We start from the raw sequence: 15,401 nt of genomic DNA on the forward strand, positions 1-15,401 counted from the left end.
TTTTATATATATAGATAGATAGATATATGTATATATATAGATATTTCCACCACATTCAATTTTGTTGATTTAATACAACATATTTTTTTACTTTCAACAAAAGTATGCATTTCAAAGAAAATTAAATTGTAAAATGTTTGTCAACTCTTTTTGTTTTTCTTGTATCGACGTGTTATATTGGACAATAGTAGTATTCCTCTACATATGTACATACACCCCAATAAAATAATAACTAGGCGTATACAATATAACAATGACGATAAATGATCCAATTTTTTACATATACAGTTAGGCCTCATACAACAGGATTTATCATTTTTGCTACCATTTGTATTGGAAAATATCATAAAACATAACAGTTAATTTGAAATACTAATTATAAATTACATAAACGAATATTGATATATAGCCAAAATCTCCATATGGCTATCTTTTATTTTTTCTCCGTGAATGTAGAGTTGGCGATTTTTTATATAATAATAACAAAATATGTGTCATAGCTTGAAAGGACTATCTGTGTTTTTTAGATCCTACATCGATTACTTTATGAAACAGGCTTTTTACGGATTTATCAATACATATAGTTGGTAGAATTTTAACCTGGGCTTTTAATGCGGTTGGTTCGAATGCCGCCTACCAAACCGAATGACCACAAGAGTTGTTAATACCAGCTGTCGATTTTCTCGATTGGATTTATCACGAAATGTTTTTATGCGAAATGAAGAAAAAATTGGTTTATTCCCAATTATTTGACAACTTATTTTGTGGGGGTGGTGGTTACGCACGTACGTACAACTTTAATGGGAATTATCGTGTTCTAAAAGATTTTTAAAGAAAAAATAAAATGAAATTGTATTTTATGTATATGCTAATTTAATGTTTTTTATCCGTCCTGTGAAAAATTATTTATCAAATATATATTTTTTATATTAGTTGGATAACAAAAGCAGTGATATATCATAGTAACAAATGCAATGAATATTATTTGAAACAATAACATAGATTTGTTGTGTTCAAATACAGTAATAATGGAATGATTATCATGACACCTTTGAATAACAAAACCAGTATGAACAAGTAAAAACGATATAAAGTTCGGCCCGGCCGAACTTTCCGTGCCCTCATAAATGGGGCTCCTAGGATAAAACTCATGTTATGATAGGACCTTAAGCAAACCGAAAAATACGTGAGAAAAATATGATTGAAGCTCTCAAAATATCTAATAGTGGGGCTACCGTTACATGGGGCAACAATCCTACTGGGATCAATATTGTAATTTTTTTGTAATGAAAATACCAAATTACAAACAAATTCTGTTGAAAATTTATCCAAAATTCTTAAAATACCGCCTTGGGTCAATATTAATAATTTTTAGTGCGGCACCACCATATGTGCTTTTATGTGAACCCAAATAGTAAATTACAGCCTATTCGATTAAAAACGTGTCCAAAATTCCCATATTGGGCGGTACCATAGTATGAGGCTACCCTTATACATGGGTCAATGTTAAAAATGTTTAGTACGGAATACCCGGAATAATTTTTGGTATGGATATGTGTTTCAATGCGAACCCAAAATACAAAATTAAAGCCAGTCAGACATGTGATAGGAAAACGTGTCCAAAATACCGAATATTGGTGGTTACCGTTATATGAGCTCTACACCAAAACTTGGGCCGATATATTCCATTTGCAATACCAAACATCCTAGAAGTACTTGCAATGCCTTTGCAAAATTTCAGAGCTCTATCTTAAGTTCTCTCTCATCTTAAGGACCGGACGCGACCGACTATATGATACCCTACACTATTAAAGATCAAGAATATTGGAGGTGCTTTCAGAATCTTACTCGAACACATTATAAATTATATAGAGGATTAAAAAATACTAGTCACACGCCATTATGCACATTATCGTTTCACTTGAAAATTTTCAACTGGACAGACGTAGTATATTTCGTGTATCAATTACATAAAATTGGGCCAATAAAATCAGTCATGATAAATTTCATTGCAATTGGGTATATATATTTCGAAAATCATCAAATTGAGATGAGATGATGTATAGTCAAAAATTTATGTTATGTGCTCCATGAAAATTGTCAATTATAAAATAACAAAACGATTTGTCACCCACTGAGATCTATAGAAAGTCATCTTTCAACATTTCCATTCTATAAGCTCAGGGCTACTAAAGTGCTCTAAAAATGAAGATTCGGACAAAGCTTAAAGGATGACAAACCATTAGAAAAGTGGAAGATGTGGTTAAATGCGGCGTACATTAGTATTAAAAAAAAAACAACAACAACATTGGAAAGCCCACATAAGATAAACTCACGTTTTATGTGAATATATGCCCTTATCCAATTGACGATGAATCCAATAACAGGCACACGTTCTACATTAACATCATCTGCGGTACAATTTAAGCCAATTGGGCCCCAATCATCTTCCATTTGACAACGTCTGCGGTGTATGTAATTTGTTGAAGGCGACGACGGCTCATCATTGCCATCGTCAGTTGGTAATGTTGTTGCCACCATCATTGTGCTGGCCGCCACTTCTTCTTCGTCTTCGTCTTCGTCTCCTACTTCATTATCGTCGTCTAAATTGTTTTTATTGAAGAATTTCGACAGTTTGTGGAATAAATCATTTTCATTTATTTTCGACGAGGCCCCATAATCATCCTTGGTGTTGACGTCTGCGAAAAGTAACATTGAAACCAATCACTGGGTGGCATTAACCATTCGATTTTGACGCATTCAATTTGATTGACAACGTCCTTGGGTAAGGACTATTAATTACACAGCCACAAGAAGCGCTGGTCGTCTATCGAGGTCGAATGTGATTGTCATTCAAAGAGCATATCAAAAAAATCCGCACACAAACAGTGAATGCCAATGCCCAATCATTGATATATTCTCAGTTACGTTCTGAACATTTATTATTACCAATAGTTAATACATTTATTCAAATACGTACATGGCAATAATCATACACCAGACATGAGTACGTATGTGTGTATGTACGAGTATGATGATATGCACTTGACAAATGTTTGTTTCCACTTATTAGTAGTATGTGAATGAGATAAAGCTCTTGCTATTTGGCCACGTACGTATCATGCAACGGGCGTACACCGGAATGAGTACTACTACTATGTACAAGGGAGGGTGAGATGTGAACGAATGCTGGGGATAATATCCGAATGCTGGGGAAATGATATATGTTAGCTATTAATTCATTCATCTGATTGCACAAATGATTGATTGTATTGGTTTTATTGCTATAGTATTAAGAGTAGTTGTAGTGTACACATGTATAGATTATATACATAATACATGTGTGTATAATACATATTATGTATAGTATGTATGTACACATTTTAAAGAAAAGTACATCGTCCTATCAAAATGGAAACAAAGGTATCTGATTTTATCGTAGAAACATGTCTGCAGCTGACATTAACCACATTATAACACATGAACTGTTAAAACATTTTATGATATCAAACTAGGTTCGATACAATGATCTCGAATTTATATTTTAAGGATGTTACAACACCTTAGAAAATGCCCTTAACAATTAAGGAAGATAATTGCTCATCATAACACATAATTATACGCCTTAGTAAATATTCTATAAAATACAACATATCATAACTTGTGTGTGCAGCACATACAAGTCAGAGTTTAAAATTTATTCAGTCAATATGTTGAATACCTTTTCGAATTTTCCCTTTTATAAATGAATTTAACTTACTATGTTATATATGTTATTGTAAAAATATAATAGACGGTTATAATTATCAACTAGAAATTCGCAGATGACAACGAAAGTTCCAGGTTTTTGGCAAACTAAGTCTTTCGTTAGTAACCTCTTGAAATGGGGATTTACGGGTCATTCAGTACATATAAGGGAGTAATATACTTTAAAGATTTTATCAAGATTTTCAAATGGATTTTTTCTATACCATAGCTGCTCAAAATTTGAATAAAGTTCAACTTTGAAGATAAAGATCTGACTGATATTGGACAGTCATGCAGACAAATAGCTAAATACTTAAAAAATAGTCAATAATAGTGTCCAAATTGTTGGTAAAAGACGTCCCTCAAAATTGTTAACTGACGCAGATGCTCGGCATTTTGAAAACTTAATGAGGTATAGAGATTCTAGAATAACAAAATTAGCTGCCAAGGTGATAAATAAACACGTTAGATTGGACTGTTCGTAAATTCCTAGGTAGAATTGGTCCAGTTGCAGTAGTCAAGAAAAAATAAACCAGTCCTATAAAACAAAGAAAAATTGAAAACCGCGAAATTATATGGTTGGGTGTTTCACTTTGTGGAACATTATGATATAAGTTATAATGCTGAATATGGTAGAAGGAAGAGAAGTTATGGAAGGGAAGAAGGATAATTACCTCAATATTCTTTAAACAAATATAATAGAAATGTGTAGGAAACTGCATATCCTAGGAGGAGTTAAAATTTCTACAAGATATAGATCCTAAGCACAACTCGAAAATTATTAGAAATTGGTTGTGTAACCAAAAATTTGAATTGCTCGAATGGAAAACACAAACCGAGTATGTTAATCCTATCCAAAATTTGTAGGTGATTTTAAATATTACAAATGTAATATAATAAGTAACCAAACCTGAAACATTTGTATTGGGATCTCATTCATTAAGGATTTTGCTCGCCACTGTATACATCTATCGTATGAACTAGGATAAATGCAATCTTCCTTATTTTCGAAACGAATGTTTAAAGATTTGTTTACATATATAAGTTAAATATATTTATACCCTACACAACTATGTTGTCAGGGTATTATAGCTTTGTGCAGCTCCAAAAGTTTGTAACGCCGCGAAATATTGGTCCTAGACCCACCTTTAAGTATACCGATCGTCATATCTCGACTAGCTGAGTCGATCTAGACTTGTGTGTCCGTCCGTCTGTCCATTATAATTTGTAAACACGATACAGGCCACAGTTATGGACCAATCTTCACGAAATGTAGGATGGGTTCTGGCCAATGAAGACCCCTATTGTTTTTGGGAAAGATCGGTTAATATTTAGGGGATGAAATGGACCAAATACTAAATTTTTGTCGGTTTTTCTGGTCGCTCCAGAGGCCGCAATAAAGGCCCAAACACCGTGAATTTTTGCAAGGAGAAGCGGATCGGGCCAGAGAATGAGCATGCCTGTTTTGATAAAGATCGGTCAATATTTAGTGGGTCAAATGGACCCTAACTTTTGTGTGAAAAATGACAACATTTGTATTCTATAGCGTATATATTTACCACTGAAGGACGTAGACCTGAGAAGTTGATAGTATATCCAAGAGGAGTGGTTGATCTTTAAATTAAGACCAATTATATTGTTGTATGTGCTCGGATGTGGGAGTTACACCTAAATATTTGCAGGTATCTCCGTATTCGTATATTATTTAGTAACCCATTATCACTCTAGAGAGCGGAACTATAGCGCTGATCGCTTTGAACTGTTCCATGAGGTTCCAGTTATGGTCAAGGACAACGCCTTTAATTTTCGGTGATGATCAGATATTAATTTTGGAATGAAGTGGACCGAAAACTTATTTTTTGGGGTTTCTCGAGTCGATCAATAGACCACATATGAAAGCCGAACATCACAACACAACCCACGGTGAAGGGAATCTGGACAATAGCTGTACTGAATACACGTAATATTCGGAAAATATGTCAGTGTGAGGAAGAGGAGCTGTTTACCTTTAATCGGCCAAGAGGGTGCAAATATCGCGAAATATTGCCCAGTATCGGAATAAGCATCCGCAGAAAATTTGAGTTCCGTGGTAGTTGTGTAGGGTATCATATGGTCGGCCCCGTCCGACTATACTGCTCCGCTCACTGGTTTTCATCTAATTTGGATATCTAAATCGAGCTCTCAAGATCAGACATTATTTTACATATTTTTGTTACCAGGCATCATACATACATTAACCGCTAATAGAAACATCTCTCCATTAAATATGGCTTAACCTATGTTTTATTATTTAAGCTACAATGTAGCCAATATTACTTTGAATTTGTTTGTGGAATTAATTCCATTAAGATTTTTAGTATACTTTCTAAATGGTGTAGGTTCCTGATTTTACTTGTCTTTCTTTAATGAATAAATATTTTAATATTGAATTTATTCGCTTCGTTATCTACATTTAAAGAAGGCATGTGCTGATCAACAAATTATTGTTATTTGTATTTTGGATATCTGGCTACTATATACGCTGATAACTATTTATTCCTCTAAGACCAATATAAATATATTTTCATACCAAAAATAATTTTCATTGAATGTTATCATTGTTGTGTTAATTTTCATTTTTTTTCTTTTATTCTTTTGAATTATTTATTTCAATTTGTTTGAGTTGCTTTCGCATTAAAAACAAATTACCATCATTTACACTCTGGTACTTTTTTCCTCCCCAGTAAATTCACCTTCTAAAGGCTCAATCTGTTCTTGTGGAATTAATAGCGAAGGGCATATGATGGCAATATCCGTTAACCTCTGTGTGTGTGTGTGTGTGGGAGGTTGTGTGAGTGTATGTGAATGCTTGTGGGGCAAGTTGTTTATTGTATTGCTTCTTATTTATTTATACCAATATGGAATTCTACCAATTGAACGGCCTGCCTTGGCGCAGTTTCGGAAGTTATTGATTTTCTCCAACAAATCCAGGTATCCCGTCCGATGCTTTGCAACGGAATACCTTTGTTATCGTTAAGGCCATTACTTTCATCGTTCGATGACTCGAAAGTAATAATACCTCGTACCGTGTTCCGGTTTTGCGTACTTTTCATTTTCTGATTGTTCGGTGGGTGTGCTGGACGGAACATACATTAACATTCAGCCCAACCCCTTTTCTGTCCTGCAATGCGAAGAGGGGGCCAAGTGGTGAGTTAACTTTATGCTCACTGACTCATTAACCTCAATGCAGGAAGATGTGTAATATTAATGAAAATGTTTTAATCACTCTCAATCAATACATTTTCAATTAAACGTAAAGTGTTCACTAGATGTAAATAGGGAGCCTTGTAAGCTACCTGTGTACGTATTTGCGGTGATGGCTGGTGGTGGATGGGTGGTTGGTTGGCTACACTGCAATTGGGGGGTTAATTTATAGCCATATGAAAAAGCATACGGTTTAATCTATACTGGTCGATAACATAAATATTGCACAGAATGAGTGATGCATGGATTACTAATTCGCAAAGCCCTTAAATTGGAAAAGCCCATGAATGGAAAGAAGCTGCACAATGAATAGTGACGTGGAGTTATTCAAAAATAGGGAAATTTGTCGGTAATAATGTTGGTGTTGCAACGCTATATTTTGTCCTGAGGCTAAAATGCAAACGAGCGCAACTAATAATTTATTTATTTGTTTTAAATTTTAATTTTTTGTTGTTCCGCATTGAAGGAACCGCAATGACGATTTTGTTATCAAATTTAGGGTGTATAAATTCTGGTGTATAAAGGAATACTTTCCTTCATGAAAATTTTCGTTGTTTGGCATAGTCCCCCATATAGAAGTCCCATCTCATTTTAGGTATTCCGAAGAATTTATTCGCATTTTCCAACCTAGATATCAGCAATTTCTTATTTAGGTTCCTCAAAGAATAACAAAATTTGACCCGATCGATATGTTTTAAATTTGAAAATTATGTGTATAAGGTGGAAGGTATATACACTGACTGTAATAAGTATTTTGCCTCAATACAAATTGGAAAAAATTCCAATATATATGTCTATATGTATGTGTAAAGTCAGCATACTAAAGATGTAAAATGAATTATGAATGGTGGAATATGTTTGTGGACATCTTTAGATCGTAGTTCTGCAAGAATCACTGCGAAAGACCTATCGGTCTCGAAGATATCGCCCAAAATCTATACCAACCCAAAAATGTTTATCAAAAAAAGTATTTTGCTTTTTATTGTTATTTTAGAAAAAATCATTACATAGCACACGTTTGGTCTTTTTATAGTTACGATTGCGGTTAACAACATACTATAACGACAATTGACGACAATTCCAATAAACCACGGTATTTTTTCCTAAGTATTTTCTCACATTTACATTCAATACATTCTTCAGCAATATTTTATTTAATATTTTGTAATTTCTCGTCTTAATCTCAAGATGAGAGTATTACATATAGTCGTCACGGCTTCAAAATATCCCAAATATGTTTTGAATAATAAAATGGAGATTTTGCAAATTATAACGCCAGGACAGGACCTTAAAAACAATTAAAACCAAAATCCGATAAACAAATTATTTAAAAAAATATCGCAAAACCCCATTTTTCTGACTTCGAAAACTTTATGGTTCATTAATATAGTTCTAGGAACCAATATATGTGATGATAATACCAATAAGGAGGTCTGATTCGTATTTCTTTCTTCTTTTGTTGACCAATGCTATTACCAATAAAATTCAATCACTATTTGTGATTTAACGACATTTTGTAGACTACAAGGATATTCCTGGGGTGCAATTTCCGCCGAAAACTTCCAGTCCAGTTGCGAAATTAATAGGCATCGTTATAAGAGACGTAAAGTGTTGTCATTACTTCGCAATGCATTACACAACGACATGCTGGGAAAAACATTGAATATCTGTAGATGTTGGTACTCTGTTATTTGTGTTCTAACCGCAACGCAGTGTAATAGTGCAAACCAAAATAAATATTGTACATTTAAATCCGTTTGCATTTCAGCCACATACAATGTGCCTGGTCACACAACAGCAATGATTGGCTGGCTGGTTGTATGACTGGACGAGTAAAGTATGAATGAACAGAATTAATTATTAACATACCTTCCAAAGTGTTGTCGTTATGCGAGAGAATTGAGGGCATCAACGTTGTGGTGGGCTCACTTGAACGCATATTGAAATCGAACGGATATGCTGCATTTGGTATTGCCCCCTGTAGTTTGGGGGCCGGGGGTATGGCTTCGCCTTCCTTGTAGAATTGATCCTCATCATAGAGCTCATCTTGGTCCATGTCGAGTTCACTTTGTTGTGGTTCATCGGGTTCAGGTGCAGTTTCATAGCGGTCCTTAAGGACTTTGCGTGGTACTGTTAATAGAAAATTAAATGAAATTATTTATTTCAAAACGAAAGAGAACAATATGCCACAATTGTTTCGTCTTGGCTCATAAAATGGTAATTTGAATACAATTATGGCGGGTCTTTAGATTTGACGCTATGTTTGACACTAACGAACAGTGGGATGATAATGCGTAGTTATTTTTTATTCAACCAACGTCTTATTTATTTCCACGAATTGTTGTAAATGGGTAATTAGGAATATTTTCTTGGAATACAAAATTGATATTGTTATTTTAAATAAAATTAATTAAATCAACATAGAAGCCTGTGTGTGGGTAGGAAATCCATCATCGAAATTAATTCAGTTTAAATTAATGTGGTTATTAAAATTATTTGATATATACGAAGCGTAAACTGTCTCACCTACATACCACACAGCATTACTGTTGTATTATGAACGTGAGACAGATAATCTATACACTCTGATACACTTTTCATATACCCTTTGTTTTCTTTTAAAATATAATTTACGTTTATAAATTTCTTTCTTAAAGAAGCTAGCTATTTATTGTCGAGAAGTGAAATATCTTCAAAATGTTTTCTGAAGTTCTACTAATTAGTTGGGGCTCAAACCTAATTTAAGGGCAACCCATTATCTGTTTCAAGAAATTTCTTTATTCCATTATTGTATAATTGCGCCTACAATAACTCAAGAATTTCCCTTTAAAAAATCTATAGGCGATTTATGATGTCATAGTATGAAATTCCAAATTTGAAGTATATTTTTCGAAACAGCGTTTTTACAAACGTAGCAATGGTATTAAAATACAAATCGAGAATTCAGGGGAGTTTTGAATCTATGTAAAAAATCACATTTGAAAATGTAAAAAGCGTAATATTTTAGCAATAGTTAACTATTATTCTAACATATTGATTTGCATTTTTGATTGACTTCTGTTAAATTATAATCCTTAAGGAATACGTAAAACTAAAGTATTTTAACTTGCTAATTTCTTGACCCACTGTATATTCTAATGTGACGGTGTATTATACAATACTTACTGCAAGTGTAAACGACTTTCAAATGCATCGGTATATCATTTTTGCATGGTCTTCCAAATGTGCCGGCATCCGCTGTCACCGAACAACGACGTCGTCCGTGGCAAATTTGCATAACCGTCTCCGTGGCATAAGACACCAGGCAAGCTGCAGGCAAAAGTAATAAGGAATAAGAGAGATGACAAAAAAATAAAAAAGGAAAAAATGTAAGGAACAAGCCACATGATTAAGTTTCATCATCTAAAGTGTATAACGTATTTCAACATTGCATTGCACATTATTCGCTGCTTGGCTGGCAGCAAGACATTTCGTTGCTCATATTTTGCAAATGCAAATAGTCGAACACGCACACACACACACTGACAAATACATAGTAACAAACACGCAATTACTGGTTGACAGGGCGAAATGGCAGCCCTAATTGCATCTCACAAACACAACCAACCAACCAACAATTGCTAATACTTACTCTGTTTACCAGTCGTATCCGGCGTAGTCTGCGTCTGGGACGGCTGTGTGCTACTGTTGTGCGGGCATTGTACACTTTCACGCTCTATGTAGCCAAACGAGGCGCTATAGATGGCTATTCTGGAGTAGGGATTGCACACAAGTGGCATATTGTCGTTTTCACATGCCACTTTGGATCGAAACTCATCTGCAAGAGGGAGAAGTGAGTGAGTGAGTGTTAGGGAAGAAATACAATTCCTTAGGTTAGTATTCCTAGTATGCTGCGTAGAAAGTATTTGTTGTTGCTGTTAGTGCCCTTTCGAACTACAGCCGTCGTGACCCACCCCCTTAATGGGAAAATGTATCAAATGTCATAAAGTTTAATTTAATCGCCATTGTAGATTATGTCATGGCCCTTTTCACTGTACGCAGTGCTAGCTGCCGGATGCCACCGTTTTCTTTTGGCGAAATATTTGGAGACATCATCTGGCACTTGGCTTCCACGGACACTGAGCGTGGTGAGTCCTTGAGCGAAACAAAAAAAAGTAGAGAATGCTAACATGTTTATCTGGAAATAAGATTTTCCAATTTCCGTTTACTTTCGCTTGGATTTGAACAATTAAATAAAAATTGTCAACTGAATTTTTCACTGAAGTGGCAATGTGCCGTGAAGCATTTCCGTTTTCGTTGCTCCGTTCCAATTGAATGTGGTGACAATGCCTATTTCATTGTTATCAGCTCCTCGGTCGTGTTGAGCTGTGATTCCGTAACGAAATCTAATTGCAATCAAGTTGGAGAACAACGGCAATGAATCGGTACGTTTGATTACACAAAATGGCCAACGTGGGATAATTTGTTTGTTTGTGGCAGACAAAGTTTCGGTTTATTTTATACTTTGCAGATATGGATTGTAACTTCATTACGAGAAGATATTGGTTCATAAATTGATTTAATAACAAATTGAAAGAATTTGTCCCAAAGTGAAATTCCCACACACAAATCGGGAGTTGTTGTTTTTTTCTAAGCTGATGGTGGAATGTGAATTGAAACAAATGGACGGGTAATGGCGAATGTACATGTTTCAATTTTACGTCAAGTAATTGTATATCTCTTAATATACATACGAGTAAGCAGTATATATTAAAAAAATATTTAATTTAATGAGCTTAAAAGAATCAGACTCGGTGAACATTTATATTTTGGAATACGAGGGAAGTATTCCGAAATTGGGTTTTCATATGAAGGTTCCCATAAAAGTAATTACGTCAATGCATATGTACTTATATCAGCGTTTTTAGATTAAATTTAATTTTTATATTATTGTATACGTGTCTTCTTATTTCATCAATTCAGTTAATAGAGATTTTTCGTGATTTTAAATAAAATGTAATAGCATATACTTTCAACATAAAGGAAAACAGAAGCCAATAACCGGAAAGCATATATGGTACTCACGTGGTACTACTACGGTATTTGTTCAAATAAACACATATAAACCGATTGGCTACAAAGCTAAAATTTCGCATAAACGCTTTTTTTTGTAGGTTTTCGTTACTTTAAGAATTTTAGACACGTTTTTAAACGGAATAGTCTGAAATTTGGTATTACGAATTCTCATTGCTTAGAAAATCCCTATTGTGTAATCATTGGGTTGGAAATTCCCTTACAGGAAATTATCAATGTTGGTCCGCATTTGGATACAGGATTCATATTGGTAGGACTTGACACACTTTTTAAAACCGAAATGGCTGTAATGTAGGTTTTCGTTTCATATGGGTAGAAAATCACTCTACCACAAATTGTGAATATCGTTTAACTTTTAGATGGAGCCCCGTATTATATTTCGGTATTATGAAGATTTCGGGGACGTTTTTCCACCGAAGAGGTTATAATTTGATATTTGGGTTTATAATTGAGAAGGGTATTTAACTTCACTACCACTACTTTCATTTTCGATATATGCTCATAATAATCTTTATCTTCTATTTAGTTGCATTGCAAATTAACGCATTTGCAATTTTTTTTAAATTCACTTTTTTATTTCGAAATATATTTCGATTTCAAATGGTCATTATAATGAAATTTTAAAAACGTGCCATATAAATTGCTTTTACTGAAACATAGTGTGCTTCCATCACTCAGTATGAACGGTCCAACTATTTAACATTGCCAATCCATCTTTGAACTTGGAAGTGTCAAAAACACTTCGATATTGTAAACGCAAAATAAAATTAAACTCATTATTGGAAAAATTTGTTTCATCATTCCATGTGTTGAGAACCTCCTGCAGAGTGATTGGGTTTTCGAAATGATATTGTTTTAAAAATTAAATTTCGTACACTTGATTGTAATATTAAATCTAAATATTTTCTGGCTCCAATATGAATGTGTATACAAAAAAAAAAAAGAAAAAAAAAAACGAAATACAAATCTCGTTTTTATTACAAAACAACAACTGGAAGAAGATTTATTTCACGCCATTGTGGATTAAAGTAGCAGAAGCATCAAAAAATGGAATGCGTGCCAAACCCAGTTCCCAATAGCCACTTCTTCTTAGAATGTTTAGTCAGATAAGTGGAACAATGTAAAAGAACAAAATGAAAACAGCAAAATCATCCTTTTAGTTTTCTTGATAAATATCACCACAATTTTTTATGGATTTCTCTTTATTATTTATGTGTTTTCGTTTATTTCGAAACACATTTAATTTATTTTTATTTTGCTTCTTTTGACAAATACTACGAATCTCATATAAATTTGACACTTAATTTGAAGAATGCCAAATTGTGGAAGTTCTCGTTTTTGTTTCTATTATTAATAATGCATTCAGAACTAAATTTCCAAATTCTTGAATGGTGGCAAATTTCTGGAAATTTGTTAAATACTGAATGGGGTTTAAAAGGGGCATTCTAAATATTTCCAAGATTTTAAATAAAGTAATAAATTTCTAAATATCGTCTATAAATACTCTATTCAAGAAACTAGACATCCAATACCTTATTCTTGAATCAAAAACAATTATCGTAGACATAGATTTAAATATTAGTATTTTACCGGCAGTCCCGGTTTCCAAAATTTTAGATGCCAATGAAGGGTATTACGCGCTGAATATCGACACGTAAGTCTTTTATTTTGATATTGGCTTAAGTCAATTTTTTCTTATATTCAGATGTTAATAGATTTGGGTTTAATTTGTTTCAAACATATTATTAAGTGGTATTAATTTTGATTGTGGATTTGTGCCCTTAAACATAATAGAATATATAGCATAATATGTTTTGTAAACTTGTTTAGAAAACCGAGATTTGTATCAGAACCTAAAATGGACTTAAACCACACATGGTCAAGGTTCTGACAATTTGTGTATCTGATATAAGCGAACATTGATATGACGATATATGTTGTGTAGTTTCAAATTTTTATTTAATCAAGCTTTAAATAATGAGCTGATATACTCAGCAAACTTTATGTATCCAGGCACGCAGACTCTGGTAGTAACGAAGAAGAATATCATAACAATTGTAAGATAATTTCAACCAGTTGTCATTTTTCAATTTTCAAATCACGAAAACTCAATCTAATTTGGTCTAAAATACCAAGTTTTATCTGAAAATTGGTTTCAAATTACAAAATGGTACTGTAGAATCTCACGTGTCTTCCTCGTCCATCTTTAGCCTTAGCATATATAATTTATGATTTTTTTTTAAATTCTACACATTTTGATTTAATTCCAATGAAATTTTCCACAATTTCGATCTCCGTTCCTTCAAGCAAAAATAAATCATTCTGACAACACCGTACCAAGTACAAATTTCATTTAATCTTTATTGTTAAGTCATTATAATCTAAACGACATCATAAGCATCCTGACAAAAATATTATTTTAACGACCGATTTGAAAGCAACACAAAGAAATACTAGAATTTTTATGGGTTTTCTCCGTTTCTTTTTGCGCTGTTAACAAACTCTTTATTCCTCCTTTGGGGTAGACAGGATAATTGCTCTCCATAGAGGGAGTATTGTATACGTATGTACGTATAATGGCACTATTAGCCACATACATACATTCTGTATGTCTCAAGTTACTTGTGATATCAAGTAACAATTTTCCCTTTAAAGCTTAAAACATTGCTGTTAAAATTGATACAACAAAAATACTGAAAAAAAATATTTCTGTGCGAACATACTTTCAGCTGGAAGATAATCATCCCACTCTACAGTTTGCTTCAGCTTCATTTTGTTTACTGTTTTTTTTTTCTTATTATTACATTTACCGCGGAAGGACCCTGTTATTTCATTAACGACGAGGTCAAAATGGAATCTCGAGAACAATCTGCTTTAAAGGTTAACTTTTATAAAGAAAACTATACATCCATTTACAAATTGTGGTCGTTGCGTGCAATCTTTTCAACTTTTACACCTTTTCTCGCATAAAGATAAACCGCATTTTATAATGAACGTATAATTAAGATAGTCCGAACAACTTAAGACTCTATGCTCCGCTTCAGTTTATCAATGATTGCCACCTTTTTTGCGGAATAATATTACTGCTTCTTTTTGCCTCATTATTGCCGTTTGCGGTATTCCACTGCCTTCCACTCGGGTTGTCAAAGAAACTGCGGAGAAACCCAAAAAAGGTCACTAAACTAGAGCGTCGAAGGCGGCGCGAAAGCAGCCAAACGGATAGAATCGAGCAAAATGCAGTTAATTACATTGGATTTAGAGTGTTTAGATAAGCACTCACAAGAACTTCTGTAGTTGGGAAAATGTAGTCAGTACTCATCCGCATGGCTACATTCAAC

The 15,401-nt window shown here is 33.7% G+C and overlaps 1 protein-coding gene across 1 annotated transcript in view; it reads right to left on the bottom strand.

The window, feature by feature from the left end:
* Window positions 1–2,336: 2,336 nt before the first annotated feature.
* Window positions 2,337–15,401, bottom strand: part of LOC133334243 (uncharacterized) — a gene marked incomplete at its 3' end in the record, with an annotated part of 51,178 nt that continues 38,113 nt past the window's right edge. The window contains exons 5-8 of the mRNA XM_061542531.1: window positions 10,622–10,807; window positions 10,156–10,299; window positions 8,767–9,120; window positions 2,337–2,699 (exon numbers count right to left, since the gene is read on the bottom strand). Coding sequence (XP_061398515.1) covers window positions 2,337–2,699; window positions 8,767–9,120; window positions 10,156–10,299; window positions 10,622–10,807 — 1,047 coding nt within the window. The remainder of the gene's footprint in view (window positions 2,700–8,766; window positions 9,121–10,155; window positions 10,300–10,621; window positions 10,808–15,401) is intronic.

This window comes from Musca vetustissima, unplaced genomic scaffold (assembly GCF_032173495.1).
Source record: "Musca vetustissima isolate MV318-11 ecotype Yass unplaced genomic scaffold, APGP_CSIRO_Mvet_v1 utg73082, whole genome shotgun sequence".
Lineage (NCBI taxonomy): Eukaryota > Metazoa > Arthropoda > Insecta > Diptera > Muscidae > Musca > Musca vetustissima.